Below are 13,481 nucleotides of genomic sequence, written 5' to 3' on the forward strand. Positions count from 1 at the left end.
TCTGCTGATTGATAAGAAATGAAAGACAGAAAAGTAGTGTTCTGGAAAACAAAACCCAGGATGAATAAGTCATAAAGATCCTTTACCTCCCCTGACAGTCTAACCCAGGTGCTGAAAGACGGCACAAGGGGACATGAGCTCCCTTGTTCAAGTGCCATATTGTTTGTGGGCTGGATGATCCTGGTCTCACTGAGTAGAGTACATATCTGGCTCATGAGAAAAAAGTTGGTGTCTGAGCAGAGGCCATGGAAGCTAGCATCCAACTCGTGCAGGTCATTCAAGAAATGCGGGTAGAAATAGACAGACTAGAGAAAGAGAATCATGCCCTCCGTGTGAAGCTGACTTCAATTAGTCAGACAGTCTCTGGCTCAGAGAAGGAACCAGAAGATGAGACAGAAGAAGCAGTGTATGGGCAATCTCCGGGGGTCCTGTCTGGTGGTATTCACACTGATTCTACACCAGCTATGCAAGAACAAGGTACCGAACATATGTGGCTCTTCTGGACTATGCTTACCTTTTCAGGTATCTCCCAAATGACTGATTTGTTGGACTACTACAATAGATTCATCATTTGGTACTCGCAGTGATGGGTTTCAGCCTTTTCCTCCTAACAAATGAACTTAGAAGTCCTAGTCAAAATTTCCTTTAGGTTCTCTGAGCCATATATTTCAATAACAATAAAATGACTTAGAGTGTACCAGGAAAGATAAGAAAGATGTGTAAAAATCAGTCACATTCAGAAGTTTTCTTCCACTTTGACTATAACTATATAGATTCTGCAAATGTAGAACAATGAAGGTGCATGTTGATTGGCATGATCATTTATTAAGATGGAATAGCTTTTTAAGTGGGTTAGCTTATGAATCAAAATCAGACAAATGTGCTCCTCCATGATTTGTTACTCAGACACTTGACTCTGGCCTCCAAATTAGACCCCTTGAATCTTCTCCACCTGGAAGTACTGTAGAGAATACTTCTGTGCTGATGACAACTATTTGCAATAATAAGTAGTACCTGAATGTATGCAACAATGACAGGCATTATCTCTTCTCCTCTTTCTATAATGTGTGCATTCATTGCACACAATTCAACAGATAGATTGTATATTCATATATATATTCATATACATATATATATTACCTCATGATGCAAGGTTAAAAGTCAAATCTCATTTTTCACAGGAGACACTTAATTCCATGATTACCTAAAATGTTGGAATCAACAGTAAGAAACATGTTCTACATTTCAGTTGTCAGTGCTCACCTTCAACAGCGTATTCAAATAAAAATGATATGCATAATTAACTACTCATAGCTCTTAATATCACCCATCAAAGACTTCAGGCAATGCCAATTAGAGGCTGGGAACAGTTTGACAGTGGAACATGTCACATATGCTGGTTGATCTTATTAGAGATGTCTCTTTCTAATGATGAGGGAAAGCATTTCAAAGCTGCAAATGCATTAGTATCTGAATCTGAGAAACTCTACTGATTATCTTTTTTAAAAACTATAAAAGAATAACCTATAAGAATACACTTCTTTATTGGAAAACAGGAAGAAAATATATGGATATATGTAATATATCCTGCTACAGGATTTCTAATTCCCAGCAGTAGTGACCTTTTGTATTGATTAATTCTTCATTGTCAAGGTCAGTCTGGATGCTATATGTTATGAGATCCTCAAGGGTCCTCTCTCCCCAAGGTTATATAAACAGTAAGCACTGTTGGGGAAAGAGGAAGGTCCTAGTTTGCTTTCTGTTGCTTTGATAAATACCATTGTCTAAAGCAAATTGGAGAGGAAGGGGTTTATTTGGTTTATACTTCCATATTACTATCTATCATTAAGGGAAGTCAGGAAAGGAACCCAAGCAGGAGCCTGGAGGCAAGAATTGAAGCAGAGTCTATGAAGAAATGCTGTTTACTGTCTTTCTCCCCCTGGTTTACTAAGATACCTCTGTTATACAGCCTAAGCCCATCTATTCAGGGATGGTGCTGTCCACTGTGGCCCAGGACCTCCAACATCAATCAACAGTCAAAAAGATGCCAGGACCAATAGGATGAAAGACATTACTCACTGAGATTTCTCTTCCCACAGATGACTAGGTTTGAGTCAGTTGGCAGCTGGGGCTATGATAAGAGGACTGCCCAACCTCTCAAGTTGCTCACTAGTCATGCTAACTGCTAATGGCTGCAGCTTTCATGAGCCATCCCCCATGCTAGGGTAGGCTTTCCACTGATCCAGCTGCCTTTGGGTCAGCCATGCTCCTCTATGTAATCCTAATAAGCTCTCTGGTTCCACAAGATGGAATTTGATAGAACTGTTTGTTGTGGGTTTGGTTTTGATATCTCAGGCGAATGGTCAGTTGTTCAATCTCCTCAGGAAAACTCACACAACAGTACCTTCACATAAAATCTATGATTATATCCTGCTCTCCAGCTAAAAGGTTTTTCTCAGATCTACGTTTTCAGTGAAATATGTAGTCTTTTAAGAATAGAACCATATCATCTACCCTAGAAATAATTTGGCTTTTGTATAATAAAAATGAATAAAATTGTGTCATTTTCAGGAAATGACTGGAGCTAGAGATCATCAATTTAAGTGAAATAAACCAGAGTCAGAAAAGCAGATACAAAGTGGTTTCCATAATTTTTGGAGTCTAGACCTTTAAAAAATCCCTGTGATGTGAAAATAGAAGGGAGCCTGTTCAGAAAAAAGTAATAGGATCTACAGGAGGGCACGTGGGGGTAATGAACAAGCTGAATTCAATACATAGGAACACATTAGAATTACATCTTGAAGCTCATTATTTTGAACAATGAGTATACAATCTTTTTAAGTATCATGTGTAAAGCTTTGTAAGTCTGAGGACCTAAGTTCAAACCCCAGAATCTATGTTAGAAAAAAAGCCTTGTGTGGTGGGGTGCACTGTAAAATCAGCACTGGAGAGACAATGACAGATGGGTATTTGGGGTTCATTGGGAGGGAGGGAGGGAGAAAACGATGGGCAGCATCTGAGGAACAATACCCACGATCATCCTTTGGCCTCCATATGTACATGTAGACATACACACACAAATAAACAAACACATATACACACATACACACATGTACATATACACACATATACAGACACATGCACACACAAGAGCACTGTAAACACACAGACACATACATATATGTATATACACACACACACACTCACAAATTGTGGGGGGGAAATCAGTTGCACAAGATATGTTCCGAGGCCTCTACCAACAGTGAAATTCTTGGTTCTGTGGATCTATTATTGTACACTTGCTTCACCTGTACTGTAAGGATAGTTACAGACCTTATCTCATGGACTCAAGAGAGGATTAACTAAAGCAATACAAGCAAGATCTATGTGAATTTTTCAGTGATAGTTGACAAAAAGAACATTAGCTATGCCAAGAGAATATTATTTCTTGACTTGCATACAAGTTTATATTGAAGGTTTTAATGACATGTTGCCAGCACCATTTGAAATTCAAACTTGCAATTGGACCCTAGAAATCTATTACATATGAATCTTGGAGTGTGTCCCATAAAACTTCCCTTATTTTACAGATAAGACTATAAAACACAGAACATTTAAGAAAGCACTGTCCCCAATACATCTCTGAAAACAGAATCTTACAAAATTACCCCTTGATAACTAGATACCATAAAACAGAAGTATGTGTCTCTCTTCAAGAAAGAAAGCAACTCAAAGGACCGGCGAACAAATCACTTGGACCCACAAGTTCTTTCTGATGTTGTGTGATAGATACCAGGAGAAAAACAAAGGAGACATTTTGTGAGTAGAGTTACCTTCTTCTTCTAGTGCCTGAGGCCAAGAACTGAGCTACATATGGCTCAGTGGTACACCTGTTGGTGACAGAGTACCTACTCAGAATGAATTCTCCTTGGATAAAACATGTTTGTAGAAACATCTGCATTGCATAGGTTTTGATGGATATAAAAATCTAGCACTTTGCAGAATGTCCCCTGTTTTTCCTGCTCTGCACAACCTCACCTTGTGGCTACTATGAGTGTTATAGTTTGCAATGGGAAAGATAAAAGAAACATCTCTGGGAACTCCCAGCAATGCAGGACCCTGATTCTTTTCAATCTGCTCATAGCCTTTATTGGCAAGTAAACTGAATTTGGCAGTGATCTTTGACATTGGACTAATGGTCCTGTGATGTTGTATTGAATATTTCTTCTCTTGTGTTGATAAGAAAGAAAAGAATAATTTGTGACTCATGGAGATGAACGAAGAGCTTATTTGATGATTAGTCCCTCATTAAGTGTAGGTCTCAAATAAAATAAATTCAGCTTGGCCATAAGTGGCATAATTTCCCATGGAGGTTCCCTGGGACTCAGGATAGTTTCCTAATTCTTTTAAACAGAAACTTTTATGTTTCTCTTTCTAAAACTGTTGGGTATATAATTACACATGATATACAATACAGCCCTTGGAAGGGCTTAGAGATGATTTGTGAATGGCATTTGCAGTCAATCACTTCAGATAAATTTGCACATATATGCCCTAAACTCTTACCTAAAATTGCATCTTCTGATCTTGTAAACTATGCAAAGCTAGGTCAGCCTCCACTTGTTTGCAATGTCATAACACTTTCTGTCTTCTTCCTATAATGACAGGTAGCAATATAAATAATTGTGATTCTGGCAGTCTCAAAACATAAACACATTGCATAGCTTCTTTTTACAATTCTGTGCTAGCTAATAGAGTTATAGCAAGCAACATAAAGATTCAACAAGCAGAAAGGGTCTTGAAAAATGAAAATCAACCCATGAGGTCAATGTTGACCTCATAAGTGACAACTGATGTTCAAGCAGAGGTCAAATGATTAGCCTTAAGTCAAAGAGTTAAGAGGGATTCAAAGAAATCAAGATTCCCTAAAATAAAGTTCTTTGAACCAAGGTTCTTGGTTTTTATAAGAAACAAGGAAGATTTGGTTCACTTCAAGGAAGAAATGAATTGGAAGACATTGATGGAAAGAAATTGACCTGCAGCTCTGTTCATTTTATATTTAAAATTCTACTACTATTTAACTGTATACATTTATGGAGCATACTATGATGAGTTTTACAGTTTTACAGATACGAGTCTTAATATTGTTAGTATAATTAGATTTATATCTCATGAAACACATTTTCAGTTTTATTAACATAATTGTACATATTTATGGGGCATATAATGAGATATTGATATATGTGTATATATATGTACACTATGTGCACTGATCAAATTAGGACAATTAACATTTCTGTATCTTCATTATTACTTCATGTTTGAAGTATTTGGACTCCTCACAATCTTCTAGTTAACCGTAAAAATCTACAGTAATCTAATGTGAACTAATTCTGTGTTCTTGAAGTTTTTTCTGACCACACAATTAAATGACCTCATCTCCTCCTTCATTTGTCTCTATCCCTTGCTTTCATCAGCTTTGTCTTCCTAGAATCTGTCGTCATCTGAATTGCATCATGTGTTGCCTGCTAATGGTGTGTTTTCTATGTGAGCTACACACTGTAACCTTGATGTAGGCACAATTTTCATGAAATTCACTACCCCATCTCTTGAAAAAGTGTCCAGCATGTGGCTATGATGGACTAACACTTGTATCACAAATCAGCAAATAGACAAATTTTTTTTGCTTCTCTGTATTGCTTTGGAGCCTGGCTTGGAACTTGCTCTGTAGACCAGGCTGACCTCCAACTCACAGAGATCTACCTGCCTCTACTTCCAGAGTGGTGGGATTAAAGGCTTTCACCACCAGTGCCCAGCTAGATTATCTTTTTTCAACATCAACTAAGTATGATCAACATAATTTTTCATTTGTGAGTATCTTTAAGGGTAGAATGTTTTTCAACTTGAATTTTGTGCTTTCTGTACAGGCAATGTCATGATTGTTAGACGCTACTCTGTTTCTCCATCGGTTCACTCATATGAAACAAATGACCCCTGGAAAGCTAGAAACAGACTTCCAGACATCATTGGAACATCATTGGCACATTCTTCAACTAGAAATCAAGACAATGGAGAAAAGATATTGGCCACAGATGCTTACAGCAGCTACAATTCCAGGCAGAGAGCTTCTTCTGATCACACTTTTGTTTGCAGGTAATGCTCACTGTGCCTCTGGTTAGCTTACAGGCACTGACTGAGGGGTCATCTAGCATCCTTCTAGACAAGTCAGATGTATCCATTGCAGGAAACAACACTAGAACACAAATAATTCCCATATCACTGATGTTCATGTAGGGAATCCAAAGAACAATTTGTGTGCGTTGATTTTTGTTATTTAAATTAGAAATAAGCTTGTTTCATATATCAATCCCAGCTCCCTCTCTCTCCCCTCCTCCCCTGGCCATCTCCAACCCCTGCAGCCTCCCACGCAATCCCCACTTCGTTCCCCAGAGAGAGTGAGGCCCTCCATGGGGGAATCTCCAGAGCCTGTCATTTCATCCAGGGCAGGGCCTAGGCCCTCCCCCATATGTCCAGGATGAGAGAATGTCCTTCCATGTGGAACGGGCTCCCAAAGTCCATTTGGATACCAGGGATAAGTAACTGATCTACTACCCCAGGTCCCATAGATTGCCAAGACCTCTTCACTGACACCCAGATTTAATGGGGTCTGGATAAGTCCCACATTTGCCTCTCAGCCATGAGTCTGGGATCCATGAGCTCCCCCTTGTTCGGGTCAGCTGTTTCTGTGGGTTTCACCAGCCTGGTCTTTGCCCCTTTGCTCATCACTCCTCCTTCTCTGCAACTGGGTTCCAGCAGTTCAGTTCAGTGTTTAGCTATGGGTGTCTGCCTCTGCTTCCATCAGCTACTAGATGAAGACTCTAGGATGGCATATAAGGTAGTCCTCAATCTCATTATTGGGGAAGGGCTTTTAAGGTTGCCTCTCCACTATTGCTTAGTTTTCCAGTTGGTGTCATCCTTGTAGATCTCTGGAAATCACACCAGTGCCAGATCTCTCCTCAAACCTATAATAGCTCCCTCTATTATCTCTCATCCTGTTATCCTCTGTTCTTCCCCCTACTCAACCTTCCTGCTCCCCCATCAAAAGAACAAATTTTAATGAGGTCGAATGGCACCTTCCAACAGACATCTGCAATAAGCAGAAAACTTAGTCTCTATTCCTTCCTCAAGTATTAATCATACTCCGAACCAGGTACTAGCACAAGACTTAGCGCAGTGAAGTCATGAGATGATGAAGACACACAGGCAAACTGACTACTCAGTAGTGTGTCTCGGGGTGAAGATTGGCTGCTTTAGGAGTTAAACACACAATTCCTTTCAGAGAGAGAAAGCTTCTCATGAAGGCAAATGTCTTCAAGGGGTGGGGGAGAAGATTAACAGAATAAACTGCTTAGGCATAGCCCCAAAGGTGCAAGAGTCAAAGGGAAGGTGCTCCCAAATGCACAAGATGTATTTAAGGAATGTCCTGATTTCAGTATGGCATGTTCCCCACAGTCACGGGTGCTGTACACTTGGTATCCCAGAGTGTGGCACTGTTCAGGGAGCTTGTGAAAACTAAAAATGGAACCTAGATTCAGGAAGTGAGTCACTGGGGTCAGTCTCTAGCCTCTTCCTGTAAGTTCTCTTTGGTCTGCCTGCTGTGATGTGAACAGCTGTCCCTTGTCATGCACCCCTGCCACCAAGATGTTCTACCCATGTAAATGTTATATATAAACTGGGCATAACCACTTCAAGGTACAGTTGACAAAAGGTTTTTATTGTAGAGGTGAGGGAGGGTACAGCCAAAGGCATCTGGGAGAGTCCAGAGCAGGGGGAGAAATTATTAGACTGAACAGAGCCAGCAGGATGGACTGGGCCATAGGGACGAGAGAGATATGGAGAGTGGGAAAATAATAAAGAGATGGCCAGGGGAGAGAGGCAAGAGAGAGGGGAGCAAGAAGAGAAGACAAAAAAAGAGGGTGTATCCAACTGGCAAACTAAGCAATAGTGGAGAGACTATATTAATAGCTCCTCCCTGATTATAAGGTTGATGACTTCCTTATATGCTATCCTAGAACCTTCATCCAGTGGCTGATGGAAGCAGAGACAGGTACCCACAGGTAAACACTGAACTGCACCCCTGGAACCCAGTGACAGAGATGGAGGAGTGATGAGCAAAGGGGTCAAGACCATGCTGGTAAAACCCACAAAGACAGCTTACTGGGCAAGGGGAAGCTCTTGAACCCCAGACTGATGGCTGAGAGGCCGACAGAGGACTGGCCCAGATTCCACGAATGCAGTGTCAGTGAGGAGGCCTCAGCAATCTCTGAGGCCTTGGGTAGTAGATCAGTGTTCACCATGGCATACAAATGAACTTTGGGAGCCCGTTCCACATGGAGGGATGCTCTCTAAGCCTGGACACATGGGAAACGGCCTAGTTCCTGCCCTGGATGAAATGACAGACTCTGGAGATCCCCCAAGGAGAGCCTTACCATCCCTGGGGAATGATGTGGGAATTGGGCTGGGGGCTGAGGGAGGACTGATGGAGGGACTAGGAAGGAGGGGTAGGAGAGGGAGCTGGGATTGACATGTGAAGCATGCATGTTTCTAATTTAAATAAAAACATATATTGAGGGGAAAAAGAGGGCGTATAACTGACATAGTGCATGGAAATGAACCACTGGAGGAGGGAAGCCTATGAACTGAACAAATTTAGGGTAGGAGCAAAGTAAGAACTGAGATGAGCCACAGGTACTTGTACTGAGGAAGCCTAAAGGCTTGCATGTGCTTTGCTATGCTATGCTAATAGGCACCACAGATTGCCATTTGTGCCTTCTAACAATGGTAAGGAAATAGCTCCTTTGGTAGAAGAGAATAAGCATAAGAATTTGGTGGAGTGGAGTTTCCTTTGAAAGTGATGGTAAAGATGTTATGCCCACCAACACTTGACAAGAACCTATGGACTTGAACCCTCTACAAACTGTGAACCAAAATGTATTTTTCTCCCTTCAGTTGTTTCAAGAAGTAAATAATGGGAGTTAGGAGTAGCCAGAGAAGTAGAAGAAGTTGAAATAATTGACAGATAAGCTAGGGGCCTTGAAGATGAAATACAGCTGGCAGCCAGTGCACAGGTAGGGTCAAGCGCCCCTTCAGAGCAAGAGTGTCCACTGTAAAGCCCGTCATTCAGGAGTATGGCTTCTTCCCCCCATGCTTCCATCCTGCCCCCAGTAAAGCTCTGATTCTGGCAATGTCTCCACACATCTGTCTTGTATGAGTCAAACAGAGAAATAAGGAAAAGGGAGTGTGGGTTTCATGACTGGCTTATCACAGTGAAGAAAGGGGGGAGGGAAATGTTGTATTGCTGAAAGAATACATGAATCATTGAATTTAGTGGTGGCAGGAAATCAAATCAAGAAATAACCACAGGCCTGCACGAATTCTTCTAAATATTGGAAAGAGCACAGACTTCTCACTGGGTGTGGGATGCAGAGGCCAAGGCACTTTGATTTCAAAGGACAGAAAACAAATTGTGTGTCACTTAGACAAAGTTCCACCAGAAAAATGGAGAGTTACCCTGAGTCAAAGATGGTTGGATTCAGTCAGACAAAGAAAAGTGGAAAAGTCATACCCATAGAACAACAACAACAATAAAAAAGGCATACACACAGACATACCACAACTTAGGGGAAAACGGTAGGAGTGGGATGGAGGATGAGATCCAACAGGATCCATCAGGGAAAGATGTTGGGGAAATGCAATGCAACACTACCTTGCTCCCTTAATTACTGGAAGTCTAGCTTTGAAATTTGTCTTGAAATTTTTAGATACAAATTCTCGGCAATATTTTAAACACCAGTGTACTCATCTATAAGAGTTTAGTATGGGAAGGCCTTTTGTGTCTGTCCCCTATCCTCCCTAGGGGTAAATGTCGTCATGAGTTTTGTTTTGATCCCTTCTGCCTATCCTATCCATCACTCAACAAATGAGTCCTAAGGTGCCACCTTCTGGACAGGATTCTGAACCCTACTACACAGCAGAGAGCAACTATCAAAAATCCCTTTTGGAGTGAGTTTCTTCAGAAAGGATCATCGATGAATGAGAATGCATGAAGTACGTATTACATTGATAACTACAGAGGGAAATAAGACAACAAAAAGAAGTGAAGGGTTATAGGAGTGACCATGTAAAACACTTGGTGCTGTGGTCAAAACCTGGAAAGGGAGAAAGAGAATGAACTCAAAGTACCTGAGAGGAGAACTCCCTGAGTGTTGAGACTAGCTAGATGCAAAAGTCCCAGTTAGGGGGATCTAAACTGGTGAGTTCAAGAAGAGGTAACAGGGTGAGCAAGCCTGAAGGAAGAAGCTTAGCATGGCCAAGGACTCCCTTGCTTAATCTGCCTTTTTTAAAGTTATTATGTAGGAAACCTTATTATGAAAAGGACTGAAGGGAAGAGAAGACTTAAGATGATAAAGTAACCTAGGCAAAGGGTGATTATTTCTGAGCCAAGAATAGTGACAGTAGATATGGTTTCTAGGTGCACCTCACATAGGAGAGTCTGTTTACAAGCCTGACATACAACATGGAAACAGAAGTACACACCTAACAGTTGAGTTCCTATGCCTATGGCAAGTCAGACATGGGGTATGGAAACAGGAATACACACTTAACAGTTGAGTTCCTACAGCCATGTGTATTCAGAGAAGAGGAGGAAGGAAAAATAGAGAATGGCTATTTTCTTTTAACAAAGCAAATAAACAAAGCATATACAAATATGTAATGTATACAAGCATACTGATATGTATATATACATATCACTTGATGTTTTTACAAAACTGGTTAACTGTTATTCACTGTAAAAAAATAAAAGGTAAAGGAATAAAAAATACTTGCAAAAACGTTTTTTAAAAAATACGCTTGCAGTATACAAAGTATATTTTTTACTTTGGAAGATACAGAAGGAGAATTCTTCCTTATCTTAGTACCTGAATGACTATTCTTTAGATTTTGATGACTATCTTGTGTCTATATATTTCAAAATTGTAAAGTGACTGTTAGAATATTTAATTTTTGAACTTAAGAGGATATAGGTTTGAGAATTACAGTACCATTAGCTTTCCCATTTCAGTTTCTATTGTTTTTATGACAGTTTGGGGAACTAGCCAATGTTTACAAAGTATTGTTTTTCTGAACCAAAATGGTTTCCAGATTCCAAGCTGCCAGCTAATAAACTGTAGAGCAGAGTCCAGTTTGAATTTAAAAGTCAGTTAAATTTGAAATATTGAGCCAAGTGTGGGGTTGCATCAAAAAAAAGTCCACGTTGGCTTAAAATCAACATCTGGATTGGCACAGAAATCTGCTAGTGACAATCACTTAATAGGAATTAATATATTTTATTATAGTCCTTTTTCATTCTGTCTCTTATGTACTCCGGAGCTAACTGTAAAATAGCATGTCATTATTCTTCTGATTTGGAAAGTTCGCTTACCTCCTAACAACTTTCAGAGTTTTACAGAGATAGAGGACCAATTTTTTGTAGCTGGATTTTTAATTATATCAGACATTAAGCCTAATTTGCTTCTAATATTTTCCATTATCATAGCATGAAAGTAATTCTTCTTCAGAACAATGTCTCTATCAATGTGTCTAAGAACCTGAGCTTTCCAAAACGAAAGTTAGGATTTTAATTTTACTTTGACTTTAATCCAATCTTTTCTTCCTGTGTTTAAAGGCTAAATAATTTCAGGATACTAATAAAATCAAGGAAATGGGTCCAGGTAGACAATGAAAAGCAAACATAAAGATGTTGTTTTTTTGAATTTACTGATAGGAGGGCCAGGACTTATCTTAGAGGGTAAAAGGCACTTACTACCAAATTTAATGAGTTTCATCCCCAGAACCCACAAGGTTAAAGGAAAGCAGAGTCCCACAAGTTGTCCTCAGACCTCCACATATGTCCAGAGGCACACACGTGCATATATATGTAGACACAGACACAAACAAACACAATAAATAAATATAATAATTTTCACCTAGATTTGTTAATTGGAAAGCAGACCTATTCTAATAAAAATATTCTGTACTTTTCCACATTAGTGTAGTTAGGAAGGGCAGTCTTTGGAATGAGATGACTAAAACCCTAGCCTCATCACTTTCCAATAACATGTTCTTGGAAAGAGTTATTAATGTGTCATTTGCCACAATCTATTCTCTGGAGCAATGGGAGTCATTATTGCAGTTACCTCACAGCATTTGTGGAGCACAGGGAAATAGTTGAGTGAGTGGGTCATTAACTGGCAGCGGTTGTTACTATTTTATTGATCCTAACACATGGAAGCCCTGGTCCACCTTCTTCCCAAGGGAAGGTGCAGATTTGTTCTGAGATGCGGGCCACGAAATGCCATTCTGTGAAGCTACCCCAAAAGAAAACAGCAGTGAAGAAAAGGCAATCATTTCAAGCGCTGCTCTTTAGACTGAACAGTAAGAGCAATTTCTCCTGGGGAAGGTCAGAAACCTACGTAAAACTTTGGCGGTGAAAGAAGAAGCGAGCTCAATGGAAGGATCCAGCCCCTCGAATGGCGCCAGCTGTGGCTCTTTGCCCTTGTCCTGTTGTGATGAACACATGATGGACAACCTGGGATCTCAGAGAAGAAGTAGACTGATCTGTGTTTAATGTGTGTTTTCATAGTTAATATGTCTGACATATGTAAACTATAGAGCTGTGAGACTGCCCAAAACAGCACGATATTCAACTGATGTCTCTTATATTTTTGTCAGCGTTATCTACAGGGCTTAATTAAAAAGCCAGTTCCAATATACATTCTCACATTATTATTAGGCAATTAAGAAAATAAATATTACAATCCATTAAAATGAACTTTTAACACTGCAGGCAGTATTCAGTGGAATACTGAATGGAAAAAACAGAAAATGTAACATATTAAGGCTCACTAAAATGTCTAATTTTTTTCTCTTAATTTGTTCCATGTAGGGAGAAGACAAAGACAGTCAGTTTCCAGTTACCTAGGGATAGGTCATCGGTTCCCAAAAGCCCACATCTTTTGAAGTGCTCAACAAATCAGACCACAGACCAGCTAAGCATCATTGCAGAAAAAGATGTGTGAAATAAGGAACGGAGAAGCAGAGGACCAACACAGCAAGATCTGTGTCAGTGATCTTCCCGGGAAGAACTCTGCCAAAATGTCCAGTAAGACACACAGCATTCAGTTACTGGACTTATTGACCAAGGAATGATTGTGTTGGCTCGCTGCTGAACTTAAAGGGCAAGTGTGTGTCCAGTGTTTAACACGTAACCCTGAGACTTAAGTGTGTTCTGAGTGAGTAGTGATACACTGGGTACCATCTGGAAACACTACTGGGTCACTTCCCAGATGAGGTCAGTCACAGCAAATCTAGAACACTGTTTTGATTAACAAGAAAACAGCAAACGAACATGGTGATCCTTACAACTCTTGCTGAATTGATAG

General features: G+C 40.1%; 1 protein-coding gene across 1 annotated transcript; it reads left to right on the plus strand.

Annotated features, from left to right (window-relative positions):
* The first annotated feature begins 245 nt into the window (after positions 1-245).
* On the plus strand, positions 246-13,118 carry LOC121142682 (putative coiled-coil domain-containing protein 195). The gene is made up of 3 exons (XM_040752811.1): positions 246-477; positions 5,928-6,153; positions 12,986-13,118. Exons 1-3 carry the CDS (start codon positions 246-248, stop codon positions 13,116-13,118), a joined length of 591 nt encoding a protein of 196 aa, XP_040608745.1.
* Positions 13,119-13,481: the final 363 nt, after the last annotated feature.

This window comes from Mesocricetus auratus, unplaced genomic scaffold (assembly GCF_017639785.1).
Source record: "Mesocricetus auratus isolate SY011 unplaced genomic scaffold, BCM_Maur_2.0 Super-Scaffold_100010, whole genome shotgun sequence".
In the NCBI taxonomy this organism is placed as follows: domain Eukaryota; kingdom Metazoa; phylum Chordata; class Mammalia; order Rodentia; family Cricetidae; genus Mesocricetus; species Mesocricetus auratus.

Bases quoted from the DNA above. Each gene is read 5' to 3' on its own strand.
- LOC121142682 (XM_040752811.1), top strand. From the start codon at position 246: ATGGAAGCTAGCATCCAACTCGTGCAGGTCATTCAAGAAATGCGGGTA. The intron at 478-5,927 runs GTACCGAACATA...CTTTCTGTACAG, and splicing joins ACCAGCTATGCAAGAACAAG to GCAATGTCATGATTGTTAGA. The intron at 6,154-12,985 runs GTAATGCTCACT...TGTTCCATGTAG, and splicing joins GATCACACTTTTGTTTGCAG to GGAGAAGACAAAGACAGTCA.